The sequence below is a fragment of the Vanacampus margaritifer genome, chromosome 17 (assembly GCF_051991255.1).
Source record: "Vanacampus margaritifer isolate UIUO_Vmar chromosome 17, RoL_Vmar_1.0, whole genome shotgun sequence".
Lineage (NCBI taxonomy): Eukaryota > Metazoa > Chordata > Actinopteri > Syngnathiformes > Syngnathidae > Vanacampus > Vanacampus margaritifer.
Window position 1 is genome coordinate 19001516 of NC_135448.1, and position 18290 is coordinate 19019805.

Sequence of the window (18290 nt, forward strand, 5' to 3'; positions counted from 1 at the left end):
CAATCTGTCATACCACCAAATGACCAACGAATGGCAGCAAAGTACCATTTAGGCGCCTGACACGCCCACACGATAATGTAGTTTTACCACTAAACATTAACCCTCTACAATAATTCATTCATTAAAAACAATATTTTAAGTATTTACATCAAAGTACCAGCAAGTTCCAAATATAATTTCCAATTTAACAATTGGACTAAGCCTTACAATATTTACTTCAGGCATTGTGCCGGGCAGCTGTGCGGCGTCTTAGGACCTCGTCAGTTAGCTTGATGCTTGAACCAGAGACGAGAGAGTGCGGCTCACTTTGGGGACCTCCCTCGGCATAAATGCGCTTGTTTCCCCGGCAGCGCACAGCATTCCTACCGCTTCTACGCGGCTCCAAACGGCGTCGGTTCACATTCTCAAGTCGGAGCGGAGCGGAGCGAAAACTTCACTCAACGAAGTGACCCAGCCAAGGGGCTTTTGTGGAGACTTTTCCCAGCCTCCTTTTTTGGCGAGGAAGTGGGAGCCACTAACGGTTAAGGCCCGAAGCTAGCTGAATTAGCCGTCTGCTAGTTGTTTTCAGGCGGGGATTTTTGAAAAACACTGACTGTCTGTCACAAACACACGCTTTTTGGACTGTTTAACGGGAGTTTGGGGTCCTTTGGTCGGCCGAGAGGTGTTTTATTGTGATTAATGTGAGGTTATCGTTGGAAGAAAACACAGGGATGACTCCGGAACCAAGTTGTCAACTACAGCTCGCGGCGGACTAATTGATGGTCGCAAACATCCAAGAGACGTAGTCCACACCGCGTAGACCAGCGACACATCCGCGGGACTATATTAACCGACCCGGGGTCTTCCTTACTACCGGCTTTTCTAACCCCTCCATCTCCTCCGAGAGTGCCGCCCGAGATGGAGGACCGTGACAATATGGATTACTTCTACCAGCAGATGGTGCAGAAAGATGTCACCCGCCGGTTGCAGGTCGCCCAGGACCTCATCGACTACCTGAGCGACCCCTCTCGCTCGCCGGATGTGGAGCAGGACAAACCTCGGCTGGACAAGACCGTCGACGAGCTCACCGGTTGGGTCAACTCCAGCAATTTCAAGGTGAGGTGGGGGGGGGGGGGGGGAACTCCTCTTAGCTTAATTACAGAGTGCACAATAAAAAAAGAAAGGAAAATATACAATAATGTCAGACAAACAACAACCACAAGACAGGAATGTAGATCAGAAAACAAGATAAAAAAAAATAGAAGGCATAAAATACACATCAGGGGGAAAATACAGTACACAAACAAATAAATACAGGATAAACAATAGAAAAGCAGTAGACAACAAGAATAGACCAATTTAGGTAATACAAAAAACATTGGAGAAAGTACAACAAAAATATGACAATATTAGACAGAAATATCTACAAACATTTGAAACAAAAAAATCTATAATATTGGACAAATGTGTAAATTACAGCAAAAGACACAAATACAAAAATACTAAAGTATTATGAAGTACAAGACAAGATACACGTTCGGACGAAAAGACCATTTTTAGACAATTACAATTTTTTTTAACAAAATACACATCATTTTTGACAAAAAAGGTCAAAATATTTGAACAACATTTAAGGTTGAAAAAATACACCATCAGCAAAATACAGTACAAAAATGCTTGACCAAAAATTTGCAAAATTATAAATTCCGAATCAAGACAATCAATCAAGCATAAACATACAGAAATGTTCAATCAAAAAAAAAAAGGAAAAACTCAAATACATTATGAAAAAAAAGTAACATAAGACATTAGATGACCAATACACTAATAATAGAAAAAACAACATTTTGGATGAAACCATTCAAAAATATAAGAATTATTGGGGGAAAAGATAGATGAAAAAACAAATATTCAGGAAAAACTTATTAAAATATTTGAAAATACAAAGAAATATCTCCGTTGCCTGGGCAGTTTTCGTATGCATCTATTTTCTCTATCCCATTCCTTATTTTATTTGTTTTCATAAACAGTTTTCAAACGATAATTACGACTAGTAGATCACGTCTACTCTCAGAGAGGCCAAATAAACTAGTAACTGCAATTGTAATAGGAAACGGCCAATCTGTTGGTTTCATCCCTCAGGTCCATCACGTGCTCCGCTCATCACTCAATGCTGCAAATAAAACAGTGGCATGCTTCCTGTTTTGGGCAAACATTGTTCTCTGGGGACTCATTTTCCATTAGTAGCATGAATTAAACATGCATTTCATGTTTTTGGGGTTAGACTGACGCGACCCATTGTCAGGATGCAGACGTGCTCCCCCCCCACACTGTATAGGATGGGGGAGGGGTCATGGGAGGACTCCATCCCAGCCGTCCTCCCTATTTCGCTTGCCGTGTCCCTCTTTATGCTTACTCTGCATCCGCGCTGTGTGCGCCATATCGAGAAGAAAAACAAAACTGGAAAATGGCTCATATTGCCAAAATAAACACACCCATCCTGACTGCCAGTCAAAACATTCCCCAATGTTGTTTTCAATCCATTAATGACATCTGCACTGATTTTTTTTGTTTTTCCCTTTTCGAAAAAACGCTCCCATTCGTGTGTGACAAACTGACTGTGTGACCGTGTGTGGACCAAAATGTGATTCCTGTTTATCATGTTTAACACAGAAAGCTTTTTCTTTGCATAATGTTGAAATATCACTCAAAATACTGTATATATGAAAAAATGTTATGATGATGACAAATTAACTTTACTTTAATAGCATGTGTTTTCTATCTTCAACTTGACAAATGAAAATCATTTTACGACAGGTTGAAATAGGAATGTTAAAATGTCACTTAAAACAACCCTTTATGAAGTCAACGGACAAATAAAATTCACTTTCACATCATTGCCCATAGGAAAAATTGGATTATGTTCAAGTTGACCAGTAGAAATTGCATTAGGTACTGCCTACTCTGCTTCCAGTCCGTGTCTTTTGGATGTTTGGCTGCGAGTCAGGAAGCACAAAAAGACATTTGAGGAAATAAAAACTCCTCACGGTTCAAAATGAGAACTTGTGTTTCTCTTCAACAAAGCATGATATGTTCCACAGTGGAAAAATTGTGTCGTGCAGCTTTTGGTGAGAATACATAATCCGTCATTCCCATCTCCAGCTGTTGGAAATGCCTGAAACCTCAAACCCGACGCCGTACAGTAACTGGAGACTCGGGTAAAAAAGCGGAGGCGATGAAGAGATGCAGAGTGTCAAGGACGGATTGGACAAATTTATTGGAGCACGAGGCTCAGGCGACTGTCACCTCTGGCTGTCAAAATGGCCGAATAGGAGCAGATGTTGGGACTCGGGGTGCGTCCGTTTGTAATGCGAGGTCACCTCAGTGTCCAGACTTATTTTGTCAGAACGCCAAGCTCCAAAGTAGAACTCAGAAATTCAGTATAGAAGTCTAAATTTTGGTCTTGTGACAACACAAGTCTACATTACAGAGTCGCTAATCTGGGTATCATGCTAATAATGCTAATGATGCTAGTGAGATTATTATGGTTTTCACTAGCAGCTGTTGTTGTTTTACGTCACGACTGAATCGGATTACGCAAGCTGGCAAACGTTTGGGCGATTAAAACACAAAAGTGGTCTCTCTGGACTTTCTGTGTGGACCCCCTTAAACTCCACAAATTTAAATTCTGCGTACCAATTAGCAAACTAAGCCGGCATGCGTCCCCCTCACAATGGAGGCCATTGATTCCCATCAGAATATTCCAGCATTCCTATTTTTTTTTTTCTTTTTTAAGCACTACAGATGCTGTGTGTAATTATTTGGACTGTGAGCTCCGTCAACATGGCCAGATTCCTCTCTATTGGGCCTTGGCGGACGTCACACCACTTACCTGCTTCTACTGGGCTTTTGACTAAAATAGGCAAGGGGCTGTGCGCCGACCCTCCACTCTCTGGAGTTTTATAGTCAAGCGGGCTCGCGTGATGCCAAGACAAGCATTCCAATCCGTGTGCGGATGGGATCTCCATCAGAAAAAGTCTAGCGGTGGAAAAAGTCCACGCCGCCACACCAGATGGGAAAGCAGCCCCCCCCCCCCCCGCCCCAGTCCCCAACCCCCCTGTCCTTCCTTCTACATGTGGCTGAAGAGGGCAGAAAGTAGAAAAATGAATTAACCAGTATATTCCAGTATGTCGACTAGTAAATGCCACGCAGTTTATTTTCAAAGAAATTTATGGATTGAATTTTCACAAGCTAGCTTTTTGTAACTTTTTTATAGGTGGCGCTGTTGGGCATTGACATCTGTGCAGCTTTTGTGGACCGCCTTGGCGAGCGCTTCCGAGGTTACCTGGGTACAGGTGAGCAAGCCACTCAACTCCACCCAACTTCAAGTCATTTTGCTCACAGAAAGCTTTGACAATCCCAGCTATGCAACAAGAAGGGGAACCAACAACAGGAAGTAGACAAAAATAACTGAAAAGAAACACTAACCGCAGTTAAACATGCCGGGCATTTCATTAATTTCTTTCAATCAAGTTTTATAACGTTTTTCTTTTTTATTAACTCATTCGCTCACAGCCAATTTCACTGAAGCAGCCCCCTTTGCTCCCGTCTGTTTTACTGGATTTTGACTGATTTCGCAAGGCCCACAAAATAATGTGTTAGTATATTTCAATCTGATTCCGTTTTGCAGCAATTAGCATTAGAATATAGCTAAATTTAATAATTATTCACAAATCTGTTTGAAGCAGTGGGGAAAACGGCTTGTTTGCAACATGGCCCTGGTTGATCTCTTATACTCTGCTGTCGCCTTCTGGACGTTTTTGTAATAACTACCATTGCTTCAACCGTTCTCTGCAGTTCGGAGGCTGCATCAAAGTCTTTTGTATGCTCTAGCGTTAAAAACCCGCATTAAAAAAATGTATAAATACGTCTTTGGGACACTGGTAATATTTAAAATTGAACATATTTATACGTTTTTTGGGAGCAAATGAGTTAATAGTGACAGAGTTTTGAAATGATTTAGTCTATTTTTTTTATCACAAAAATGTGGCATTTGAACAGGGGTGTGTCGACTTTTGATGTCCACTGCATGTGTCGTCAGTGCCTGTCAAGATGTCCGCAGCGTCTGTGTCAGCCACCCTGGCTGGCGCTTGTCACAAACACTCGCACTCGCCCACGCGTGCGCACAGTTCGGCCGCGTCACTTTTATTTCTGCTTCCTCAAAAGCTTGTCTACTCCGAGCTTGATTCCGTCATGCCGCGCGTCTCCCCGCAACCGCTCCCAAACACCGGCTTGGCATGCTGAGAGAAGGCTGACATCATCTAGTGCAACTAAGTGCATGATATTGATCTTGAAAACGACAAGGGTTTTGCTGTTGCTCTCTTTAACTGACGTCGGCTGAAAAAGGAGCGATTAAACAAGTCGAGTGTACGCCTTTTAAGCCGTGATGCAACACACCAACAAGCAACCCTCCCCCCCTGTTTTTTTTTATTTAAATCCCTCATTATTTGGCCTTGTTACCATGACAACACACTGTTATGTGAGCACATGGACAGGAAAAGCAGGGATGACGTCGCTTCCCTCTACTACACGCCTACTGGTCATCACTGTCATTTGAAAGACGTCCACTTGAGGGCACCCCTCATTCTTTTTGTTCCTACGTGTTTGTGTAGTCTTGCCAGCACTGGTGGACCGGCTGGGGGACGGCAAAGACCAGGTCCGGGAGAACAGCCAAGCGCTCATCCTTCACTGCATGGAGCAGACGGCCTCGCCCATGGTAAAGCTCTGCTTCGACAAGCACATACATGAAGCCAAACACTCTCAGACTGACAACAAGGATTCTTACTTGACTCACTTGCATATATTGTAAATCACAAAAAGCAACACAAACATCGTCCGACCACCTCTTACAGCCAGTAACTGAATATATTGGGTTAAAAGCAAAATGGTGGATTAAAATCAATTGGTAATGCGTAGTTTTTTCCCCGGGATGGTAGTCCCACCCAACTAGGGCAACTCCACGCACACAAAATGCAAAGGAAAATAAAATATGGTGGTAAATAAGAAGCAAAAATGAAAGAAAAAAAAAATTGAAAAATACAAATAATTTATTCTCTTATTTCGAAAAAAAAAGAACTTTTTGTAATGTAACTAAAATGATTACAAATTCACAAAATAAGCCTATTAAATTAATACAAGTAAAAACAAGAGTCCTTACTTGGGTTCCAAAAATAAACATAAGTGGCATTTTAATTTTTTTTTTTTTTAATGAATTTTCAAATACTGTACATTTTAGAACATTTTCACAATTTTATGAATTTGATTAAATAACATTCACAAATACTAGAATACGAGGAAACACAAGGCCTTACTGAGGGTAAAAAATAGCACTCCAGCATGTTATACTTTATAAAAAATAATTACAGTAAATAGATTGTAAAGAGTGAAAGGGTTTATGCATCATGAATTTCGTTCTTTGTGCTGCTACTCCTAGTATACCCGCCTTGGCCAGCTGGAGGCAGTATAATACAGTCAAGCAGATATAAACAAAGAAGAAAAGTGCCTTTTTTTTGTGACCGTAAGATGCTGTAATGATATTGTTTTTAATTGAGGTAGAAGAATATATCAGTGAGTGAGTGTTGTATTTTAAGATCTTCAAAAAAAGAACGATTATATAATATATTAAAATAACACTAGTGTCATTATCACAGAGAGCGCTATAGCGCCCTCTTTTGGCTTCCCCGGTAGCGCCACAGCAGCTATGATCTCCTGGCCATCTGCGTTGCCATCACATTCAGTCACTGCCGATTGCCACCAACTCTCGTAATCTTCTCAGGCGGCTCGCCGCACTCTTTTCCCGCTAATTTGCTCTCGCCATCTCTCCAGTACGTTTGGGAAAGGCTGCTGCCCGGCTTCAAACACAAGAACTTCCGCAGCCGAGAAGGACTCTGCCTCTGCCTCAGTGCCGCGCTCAGCTCGTAAGTAGGACTTTTCTCTTTTTTTTTTTTTTTGTCACTTCTTTGGAAGAATAACCAGATGCATTTTGCCTCCAGTTCAGTTGAAAGTTATTTCAAGAAAGTATGTCATGTTTAGCGCCCTCATGTATCGTCACTCTCTTGGAATAATCCCCTTAGTTTCTCTCAACTTGACTGGATCTTGGTCAGTTCTGGATGGATAAAGTGTGGCCCGCGTGACGCATATGGCCCTCTTTTACATGCCCATTTGAGCTTTTTTTTCTTCTCTCCCCCCTCATACACAAAAGACATGGTCCCTCTGTCATGGTTTAAAAGTCACATAAAGGAGCACAAAAGGTTCTACAAGCTTGTATTTGTTCCTAGCGCCTTTAAAAGTCTTCTGTCTATTAACAGCCACTGAAGTCCTCACATGATCTTCTGGCCGAAATTGCCAAACATAACATCACCACCCCCTCCCCCGTTTGTAGACGCTTTTACCACAGAGGCTCACGCTAGTTCCAACTGAGAAAACGTCAAAACGTGCTGAGGCGGCGTATTCTCACCATTTATCGCCATTTTTTTTTGCTCTCTTTTACTCGCTTTGTTATGTTAAGCGCTGCCACATGATCTGTTGCTCTGGAGTTACTTGAGCTGAGCCTCTCCAGTCATCCTGCGCTGGCTTGGCAGAAAGACACAAACAAACATAAAGATGAGTTGAGTCATAAAGACCTTTCTTGTTATTAGTGAGACGTCTTCTTGGCGCTAAATTTGGGCTTTTAAACATAGAGAAATGCTTTGCAGATGTTTCTGGCTAGCCGTGGATGGAACATTGCGCGGCCCAGTAGAGTGAGGCCGCTAATGCTAGCGCCCTTTTGCTAACGGATTGCGTTGTCGTGCGAGCTGTCGAGCGATTATCTGGGCTGTAAATCACTCGATGGGTATATGGATTTTAAACGGTTAAAAGGCGTGTCCTGGCAAATGTTTTCCCTTTGCTGTGAGCTGTTGTCTGGCATTTCTTTCTTTATTTGTGTTGACTTCTTGCCATCGTACGCCTCGCAGGTATGGCGCGCAGGCGTTGAGCCTGAGCAAGATCGTTCCTCATCTTTGCATTCTGACGGCAGACCAGAACCCTCAGGTAAGAGCTACATTTGCACAGCAGCCATTATTAGCACTATTAGCACACTTTTGTTGTGGGGGAGCTTCAGCCCCAAAGGGGAAATCTGCTGCCGTCGTCTACCCGGCAATTATCCACCCTCACTCTGTCCCTACCAATCAGCGTTGTGAACGCCCACGCCTCGCTTGCCCCTTTTTAACAGCATCCAGCGATCCAATCGCAGCAGGGCTGAAATGAGTAAAGGTTCCCTGCAGGGTTTATATTCTAATGTGTTATCTTCACAAGTTGACTTAATGGTGGAAGACTGAAAACCTGATTAAAAAAAAAAAGAGCCTAATTAAGTAATGCACTTAATGCCCTTAATGCCTGTAATTGCAGGTGAGTGCTTTGCTGACAGCATCTGTTCTTGTCGCCATATGCGTTTTACGAAGCTTACTTTTTTTTTTTTTAAACCTTCATTTTTGGGAATTGTCATGTACAGTGAACAGGGATCGAGTCCGACCACAAATAGCGAAAATTCGCAAAAAAGTTGATGCTTTGCCAAAAAGTGATTATAATTGCAAATATTAATAGATTAAATCATACATATACCGCAAACCGTGATGCCAAAAAACTTGGGAAGAGGCACAGGAGATTACAAACCATCATACTGTAGATTTGTGAAATTTGTTAAATGCATGGAAAGGCTTTAACAAAAAGATTTCTTTCCCCATATTGTGGGTACAGACGTAGCATTAATTGTACTTTTTCAACCTCATTTCATTACATAGACTGCTTGCAAAGCTCTGTAATGCTGCTGCTCGGCAAATTATGTACAAGCGTGTATGTTTTCAAAAGCTCACCACTTTGAATTTCTGTGACGTGCAGGTACGAGAGGCCTCCATCACAACAATAGTGGATATTTACCGGCATGTCGGCGAGAGGGTACGAGCCGACTTGGCAAAGAGAGGACTGCCTGCCGCACGGTCAGTTGTTCTCACGCATGCGCACGCACACACATGCACGTACCGTCCGGTCAGTCCCAGGCCACGCCATGCACCACTCTGCCCTTCACAGAGACGCTTTTGATCCCGAGCACAATGCTGACTGGCGCTGGTGGAGAAGTGGGGGGTGTGGGGTGGGGTGGGGTGGGGTGGGGTGGGGTGCTGGGGGGTGCTGACAGGAGGGCTTAAGTCATGTGTCCTTCAGTCGTCTTGCAACCAAACTTTACCAAAATTGCCCTGGTGTTAAAAATATACAAAGTAGCAAGGAAAACACAAGTTTGCACAAAAATAAATAAATATATGTATTATATATAAGATATAAAAACATATTCAAAAAATGCTGTAATTTGTTTTGAAGAAAAAATCTATATAAATAAATATTATGAAAGGGATAGAAAATATAGCATAAAGCATATTAGACAAAGATGAGGGAAAAATATTAGTCAAAAATACACAAAATATTCAAATATATACAAAAATATTCAACAAAAAATAACATATTATGAAAAATACACCTTTTTAAAAATCAGCAAATATTAAATGCAAAAATAACTGAAATGAGATAAGATAAGATAAAATCCACTGATTGTCACACCCACCTAAGTGGGGCGGAATTCGTTCTCCGCATTTGACCCATCCCCTGAGGGAGCGGTGAGCAGCAGCAGCAGCAGCAGCCGCGCTCGTGAATCATATGGTGATCTAACCTCCCAATTCCAACCCTCAATGCTGAGTGTCAAGCAGAGCGGCAACGGGTCCCATTTTTATAGTCTTTGGTATGACCCGGCCGGGAATTGAACCCACGACCTCCCAGTCTCAGGGCGGACACTGTACCACTCGGCCACTGAGCTGAAACGAAAAATACTAAAATATGAAAAGACTATAAAAAATGGTCGCCGGCACCTGGGCTTCCATGCGCCATGTTTCCTTGTGCGTCTGACCCTTCTGCTGTCCTGTCGGTCTGAGATGCTAAATAGCGCATTGCCGATAATTTGAAGGTCTAATACTAATCTGTAAACCGCATCATCCTTAGCTGCGTGCTGAAGGTCATTATTAAATTTGGCCTTGTCATCCCTGTCTGCAAAGGGCCATAATGTGCTGAGTTGCTATCAGTGAGTGTTGTGTCTGCGAATGCTGACGTGTGTCATGTGTTGTGCACATCAAGATCCTTGCCACAGTTTGGCTTTAGCCTCGGATACTAGCGCGCTCCCTAGCTGGTAAACAAGCACCATAGCAGCTAGCTAGCTATAGAGCTAAATAGCAAGCACCTGAGGCTAAAGCTAAACTGTGGCAGGGTTTTTACTTTCTGGACTTGGATTTGCCACCTCTGATATTCTCTTTGTTTTGTGTTTAATTTGACATTGGGAGTAGCAATAAACGGCTTGGATCATTTTTGAAAAAATGTCGTCATATTTGCCAAACGACTACATTTGCCTCCACCATGACTCGTGCTTCAAGGCAAAAAAAAATAAATTTTGCCAAGCAGGCTCATATCTTGAAAAGTCAGGTCAAGTTGAGGTACTGATGTATTCTATCATATTTATTCAGCAGCTTCTACAATGACATGCAAATAACTGAACTTGTATCACGATTATGCTGCCTTGCATACATGCAAGTGTGCAATTTGTGATGAGGAAAATATGAGGAAGGCAATTGGGGTGAGGCAAAACAGGCATGGCTCGTCTTTTTTGCTCTGCAGCCCCTCCCCCCTCTGACCACAATGCTTGCGTGTGTGTGTGTGTGTGTGTGTGTGTGTGTGTGTGTGTGTGTGTATGGAGGGAGGTTATGTAAAGGGTAACCAGATCTGCTGGCCGCTTATCACACACAGTCAAACTTTGGCTTGACTGTGTGTTCCCCCCCTTCTAGCGTGTGATCGACATATCCAGCACGTATGTAGAACAGTAGGTGGTGCTTTGTTGCATGCACGCTTTGCCCTCCCCTCGCCTCAGTCCCCTCCCCTCCCCTCCCCTCGGAGAGCCACTGCACCATGTTTGATACAAAGGGCTGAAGAACGGAGCGTGTCACCGGCTCTGCGCCCATCTGGGGGGAATACGACGTGGAAACGAGGAGCCGTTTCTCTCTTTGGCAGTTTTAATATGCAAATGAAAGGAGGAGGAATCCATTTTATGCGTTGGAATACAAGCGGTGAGCAGAGTGCGCGCTACCCCAGGGCGTGTTGCGCTTCTATTTTTGTCATACATGTGCAAGCCGGCGAAGGCGCCGTCCATCTTGTGTTGTTGTTGTGTCGACACACCCACCTGGAGAGACGCTCACGTGCGGTGCCAAACATCACGGGAGCAATCTTAACAAATGGATCCAGTTTGAGTGCTTGTCTAACGTCTTGTTTCCTCCTCTCTGCAGGTTGCAGACCATTTTCGCTCGCTTTGATGAGGCTCTGAATTCGGGCAACATGGCTCTCAGCCCCAGTCACGGTCAGTGTCTCGTCTTATTTACTTTGCGGGACGACGCCCGCCGTCTTGTTGAGTCATGTCAAGAAGATTTTGCTCTTGTCATGTATGCGTGTGTGTGCGTGTGTGTGCGTGTGTGTGTGGCTTGACCGTGTGCTCTTGTGATTGTCTCACTCGGTTGCCATGTAATCAGACCTAACAGGATTAATGGTTTAGTGTGAATGCAGCAGTACAGTGGACAGTGCGTGACCCTTTCTTTGTCCAAGTATAAATAGAATCACTGTTGTCATGCTGTATCAGATGAAAATATATGCACTATATGACACCTATAACATTGTTTTTGGCAGAGGACAGGGTGTGTTTTACTTTGTTTGATTGCATGATTGCATATGGACACATTTTGTGTGGTTGCGTTTCCAAATATTGAAATGTTCTCGCTGTTGAATTTGGGTTTAGAAAAAGCATCCCTAAATTATGTTGGTCATTTTTCTTAAACCTGTTTTTTTTTCTTTCTTTCTTTCTTTTTTTTTTTTTACAATTTTAATTGTTTTGATTCATTTTTATTCAAAATGCAAAAAAAAAGCTTTTGTGCAAAATCTTTTTGCAAACCGTCTGAAATATTAGGAGTTTGAGAAATATTATTTATTCTAATATATAATATATCTTATATTTTATCATTTAAAAAAAAATAATAATTTGTTGAAAATCTTTATTTTTGTTGATGTATATAATTGTATCAGATTTTTTTTTCCAATTGTGCTGATTTTATTTATTCACTATTTTATTATTTTTAGTGATTTTTTTTTTCTTCATCTTAAAGTAAACATAATTCTGACCACCTACGCCGAATATAACCCGCTCGTATTACATTCATGTTAGTCCCACTATTAGCCAGACACTGTAGTGTGTATCTTTAGGCTGGCATGTCACCGTATATCACACCCATCAGCTTGTTTACTCACAGCGGCTGGTTTTGAAGATGCCGTCTCCGGTGGCAACCGTGGCTGGTTGATGGGGAGGAGACACAGGCAGGCACAGCGTGTTTACTTTGAACTCGGGCAGCTGCGTGGCTGCACATTGGCTCGGGAATTAATGAGCACGTATGTTAGGATCATTAGAATATAGCAGATTCCTACTGTACTGTACACCTTTATTTGCCCTTGCAAGTGGATTGGCATCGATGGTAGCATATGTCACTTGGCGTTCCTGGGTCTGGCATGTGATTCTCTTGGCGTTAAATCTTCATTTGAGTTGTCTCCGCCAAGGTGATTGCTTGATTTAGCATTTTGAGAGTTTTCGTTCTCGTGGAAATCGAGACAAAGTCACAAAATGCAGTCCTTGTATTCAATTTAACTTGGCAGCATGAAATTTGGTAGGCTTGTCAATTATGAGCAGACCCACAAAAAAGTCTCAAACAGACATGCCCAAAAAGACACAGGAAAGGAAGCCTGCCATTTTGACTTGAAACGGCCATTTTAGCTTCTTTTTGGACATTTTTTGTGGACCTTCTAATCTAAGTAGCTGGAAAATTCAGCTCACATAGCCAGGTTAACCTGCCAACATAAATTTTGGTGGGCATATCATAAGTAGACCCACAAAAAATCTTTAAGATATACCTGAAAATACACATGAAGTGGACTATTTTGGTTGTTTTGTTTTATTGTCATTTTGTACATTTCCATGGTTCCTTCTAAAGAAAACTTGTCCTAGAAATGTTCAGGGCTTTGAGGCAGCTGTTGGCGAAGAGAACGGGAAGGAATGAGGATTAAGCAAAAAGAAGTTGACCGAGATCTCGTCAGTCAGTCAGTCAGTCAGTCGCCGGGTCGCTGCCTCTCCCGCCTGTCGCCTCCTCGCCCCCCCATTCATCATGACGGATACACAGCCAGGCTGAAGCCAAGGAGGGCGAGAGAACGAAGGGAGGCAGCAAGATTTTAAGCAAGCTCCAGCCATGGCTTTTGGGAAAGATGGCGGCCGTAAGTGTGTTGTTTAATCCCATCTCGCTGTGTTGTCGTTGGCACCCAGACAAAAGATGGTCACCATGCGCTTTTACGGTGGAATCAGCTTAAACTCGGAAAAAGCTCATGGAAGCTTTGAAGCGGTGCCATTTTTATGTGATTATTGTAAGGGATTGTGATGGAGTCACTTGACTCGATTTGTTTCCCCCCTTCTTCCATTTTGAAGTCATCATGGAAATTTTACGCCTTGCCTTGGGGGGGGGGGGGAGTTGGCATCAGACCCGAAACAGGAGTGTTAAGTTCAACACTAGTTCTGTTATGTTGAACTAATTATTTGATTGCAGGATATCCTTGCTTTGCTGGCTTCGGTTTCAAAGACAAAAGGAAGGTTGCTAATTGAATCTCAATATCTGAAATTGCATGTGTACTTTGGCTTGTTTGTTGACTTGACAACAGTATTTTTCTGGCTGACAACACAAACATTCGAAAGCAATTCTCAGCGTGCGTTAAAAGTCTTGTATGTCCCGCCAGATAAAGTTGATCCTATGCTGGGGTTGACCTCCGTCCAAGAAATCATAAATGTTTAACTCGTTTCCTCCCAAAAACATATTTATATGTTTTTTTTTAATGCTAACGCATACAGAAGGCTTGGATGCCAGTGCATCTGCATGTTAGTATAAATGACTGTTATTTATCATCTGTCATGAAATAATGATGGATTTGACTGATGTTTGGGAGGGAAGAAACTAAAAGGAAAACCACAATTTCTGTAAAAACAAGTATCCAAAAGGAATAATCATTGCTATATATACGGTTCCAAGATATAAATCCTCCAGATTTCATTGCAGCCAGCGCTCTTCAGAAAATGACATTTATGCCGTTGTTCTCGTTCTCAGTGGCTTGATTGTTGTTATGCGGTAAAAGTTTCTGCTTCGTCCCGTCTGAAATTATGGCTGTCGGTCCGCACGCACACAAAAAAAGTGGCGAACAAGCCAAACACATTTGTCGACTTTCAAACTGACCGCAAGTAGCAGCTTTCATCGCTTGCATACTTTAGCTGTTGACAATGACTGACACACACACACACACACACACACACACACACACACACACACACACATCCAAAGTACACACATTTGCAGACAATCTCATTCTGCTCCAGTACCTCGGCAGCTCTGCGAAAGGAAAGCGTGACCCCGTTTCCAAGGCTCGGCGGGTTGCCAGGGGAAATCTGTGCTCTGAATATTATGCTTTATTCCCTGTCGCCCTCACTTGAGATCTTAAATTATACCTGTCTGTCTGTCTGTCTGACTGACTGACTGATGACCGACTGCCTGACTTTCTGTCTGTATGAATCCGGGCCTGTTTTTTGAGTTTGTGGAGTGACTCGACAACATCTTCCCTGCTGTTTTTCTTGTTGTGGGGATTGTGATGCATCCATTTTGTGTCTTGCACTCATGTGGTTGCAAGTGCTTCTTCTTAGTTTCTGGTGTGTTCGTTCATGCTAGGTTATTTCCAGAAGACAAAAGAGCTCATCATCATCTTCATCAAGGGTGCAAGGCTACATGTATGCAGAATACTCTTGCATCTAAAATGATATTTCCCATTTGAAATGAATGCAATTGTCATTCAGTTGATGAAATTGTTGTAATATGATTTTAAAAGGGGAAACAGCACTTCATAATATTGTACTTTAAAAACATACTTTAATGACGTAAATAAATGCAATGTAAAGAATAAAACCGTTTTTGCCACATTAGCTTCACTTCAATAGTCATTAAGATGTGCATTTTGTGTGAACATCGTTTCAGTCCTAATTTTCTCCCTCAATAATCTCCTGCCATGTCAGTCAGTCTGCTGTTACTATGGCAACGTGTCCCTTGGACGTCTCGGTTATAATCTTGTGCATGTCATGTCTGTTTCTCTAATAACGCAAGATGAGGATGTTACACCGTCACCTTGTCAACAATGAAACAAATCGAAGTATGGATGCTGTGTGTACGCCCTTTATTTTGCTCTCTTGGTTAAAAGCTGGCCTGCACGTGTTGCCATGGCAACAACGTGTGTGTATGTGTGCCTGTTGCCTGGTCTGTGCTCATCCTTCCATCCAACCACCCCCTCATTTCCTCTCTTTTTTTTTTTCTTTACCCTTTGTCCACAAGCATGAACACTCCGAAGGGGTCTGATTCGAGACCCTTAACAGGCTGTGATGACCAAAGTGTACATTTCTTCTTCGACAAGTTCAACAGATAAACATCCTTAGAAAAGCAAAATGGAAACCCAACTGACATTTCTTTCTTTCTTTTTTCAAATCATTGGTTACAGTGGCAAAGATAGACGCAGTTATCAAAAATAATAGATGCTCATGCAAAAAAGTTTGAAATTGAAAAATTGTCATTCGTTGTATTTCTGATGTTCACTTTTATTAATTGACAAGCAAGATCCTGTGTGGATTATGTAAAATTACAACCGTGACAGTGATTTAGAAAAATTGGCTAACTTTTATTGGAGTATTTCTAATGTGCATTTTTTATGTTAAAAATCAAACATTAATTTTCATTCATGTAAGACAACACAAAATTTACTTCAAATTGTACCTGCACTGCTGCAGTTATTGTGATTTTTTTTTTTTTAAAAAAGCAACCAGTTACACATATGTAATGTGCATTTTTTGTGCATTACAAATTGACAGCGAATTTTTATTTACGCAAGACTCCACGAAACTTACAAATTTAAAAAGAAAAAGTCAACACACATTCAAAATTGAGAATTAAATTTTCACTTGTTCCCAACACCTTCTTTCTAATATGCAAAAAAAATTCACTAAAATTACAAGTGATAGTGATATTTTTCTAATTAGCAAAAACAATAACTTATCTCTAATGTGCATCTTTTGCGCATTATAAATCATACAGCAACAACTGAAATTGTGTCTTGATCGTCTTATCGCTTTGTCATTTGCCCCCAAAATTGGTTTAAACTTTGTCTGCTGTGTGCTGTCAATGCTAAAGAGAGTTTATCTCAACCGGAGACTCCTAGTCAGAAACCTTGTTAAAATTCCCTGCGTGCGTTCGCGTGTGCTTCCTCCGCACTGGCTGCGACAGGATGATGTCACCTCTCATCCGATTGGCTGTCGAAATCCTGGCCGACAGCAAAGGGAGGGGACCGGCAGAGCTGGGAAAGAGGAGTGAAAGAAAATGCCGGCACTGGCAGGGGCGGAGGGCTTTTATTTTTGCGGGGGCATGGCAACTTTCGCCCCGTGTTTTTTGTGAGGCGGGGGGTCCGGCGGAAGAGGGGGCAGCGGCCCCGCCGGGCACGCCCTCCTCGCTCCAGAATGAGACGACTGATCTGTCAGCGCATCTGTGACTGTGAGTGTGGAGGCGGACCAGGGCGTTGTTTGCGTGATTGTTGGGAAGCTCTTTAGTGCCGATGATGTTTTGATGTGCAGGTCAGCTGGCGATGAATGAGCGAAGGTGTCGGCTGGCGGCTGTTAGCGCATTTGTTGTTCTCCATCTCCATCATCTTGTCACACGCTAGCCTTCCAGCCGGCCTGAAATCTGCCATTGTCAGAGTTATGGTTGCAATTGTGTTGCTGTCTTTAGGATTGATTTAGTAACATGTTGCAAAGCTGTCGCCAGACTAAAAAAAGTCATTTTACTTGCGTACCTGTTACGCTAGTTATGGGGTTTCCAGGGTTTGTAAACAGGTTTCATTTTTCTACTTTACGATAAAAAATAATAATAATTATGCAGTGGTGCCTTGAAATATGAATGGACCCGAATTACGAGCTGTCTGGATGGATTCTTTTGCTTTGACTTGAATTGTAGATACAAGTGAACTCGGGTTAAGTGGTTTTCGCAACAAGCAGCAGATGGTGACCAATTTCTCAAAAAGAAGCGTCAAGATGCTTAAAGGGATACGGGACTCATTTTCAGCAATTAAAAGTTCATATTATGTCAAATAATTTGATAATGTCATTAATTTTGCCACTTGTTGTTGACTGAATATGACATCACAGCTGCTCTGAGGCAACCAATCACGGCTCACTGGAGTTTTGAGGCGGTATCATCCTGACTATGATGGGTGACAACCGATACCTTATTGGTATGGTCTTATTTTAAGGTATCGGTACTCATGGCAGTGACCGATACCATTATAGGCCGCCCCCCCTGCGGACATTTTTTGATCAGAGACAAGAAATTAGTATTGATAGGAGTACAAAGTTGCCATTAACATCATGCAATTTTAAGGAAACGTGACGTTCGCAAACTGAGCCATGTTTGGTCACACCTGTGATGTCATTTTCAGTTGACAACAAGTGGAAAAGTGTGTTTTTAAAGGTATCGATTGTGCATGAGAAATGATGAAGTTATCAAAAATAATGAAATAAATAAATAGAAATAAGTGTACCCCTCACAAGGCTGCACCACCGAAAGGCACAGGCCAACCAACGGCCACTTAACACTCTCGGATGCGCCATTTGATCTGTGCCAAAGACAAACGAACCGCTTCTCCCCTCTCCGCAGATCGAAGTTTCGATGACGACGACAGTGTGGATGGGAACCGCTCGTCGTCTTCGGGCTTCAAAGTGCCCAAAGTCCCCAAGAAGACTGCCGAGTCGGCGGCGGCGGCCCGCCGGTCCAGTGCAACTGGAAAGCTAGGTTAGCCGTGCTGCTCCTTAGGAAGACGATGCTTTATTATTGCCATCCGTAGCATTGCCTTGGAAACACTTAAGCAGCTTTCCTCCTTTTGAGAGCGTCCGTTCTCCTTCCTGTTCAAGATGCACCTTAAGTGTTCAGTGTATTGATTCCGAGCAAGTGGTGTTCCTGTGTCATTTTTCCAGTACAGTTTCGTTCACCGTGCTCTGTTTTGGACCTGATTTTTCCTTCTAATGCAAGTCC

General features: G+C 42.4%; 1 protein-coding gene across 5 annotated transcripts in view; it reads left to right on the forward strand.

Annotated features, from left to right (window-relative positions):
- Window positions 1-265: 265 nt before the first annotated feature.
- The window catches only part of clasp2 (cytoplasmic linker associated protein 2), a 39467-nt gene continuing 21442 nt past the window's right edge, over window positions 266-18290 (forward strand). For 3 of the 5 annotated variants that reach the window (XM_077548817.1, XM_077548819.1, XM_077548818.1), the window contains exons 1-8: window positions 266-1095; window positions 4256-4334; window positions 5652-5755; window positions 6865-6956; window positions 7992-8067; window positions 8914-9011; window positions 11388-11458; window positions 17916-18050. In XM_077548817.1, coding sequence (XP_077404943.1) covers window positions 898-1095; window positions 4256-4334; window positions 5652-5755; window positions 6865-6956; window positions 7992-8067; window positions 8914-9011; window positions 11388-11458; window positions 17916-18050 — 853 coding nt within the window. In that variant the 5' untranslated portion in view covers window positions 266-897. Of the gene's footprint in view, window positions 1096-4255; window positions 4335-5651; window positions 5756-6864; window positions 6957-7991; window positions 8068-8913; window positions 9012-11387; window positions 11459-16615; window positions 16758-17915; window positions 18051-18290 lie in introns of those variants that run through there. The other 2 variants (XM_077548821.1, XM_077548820.1) reach the window with 1 other exon arrangement.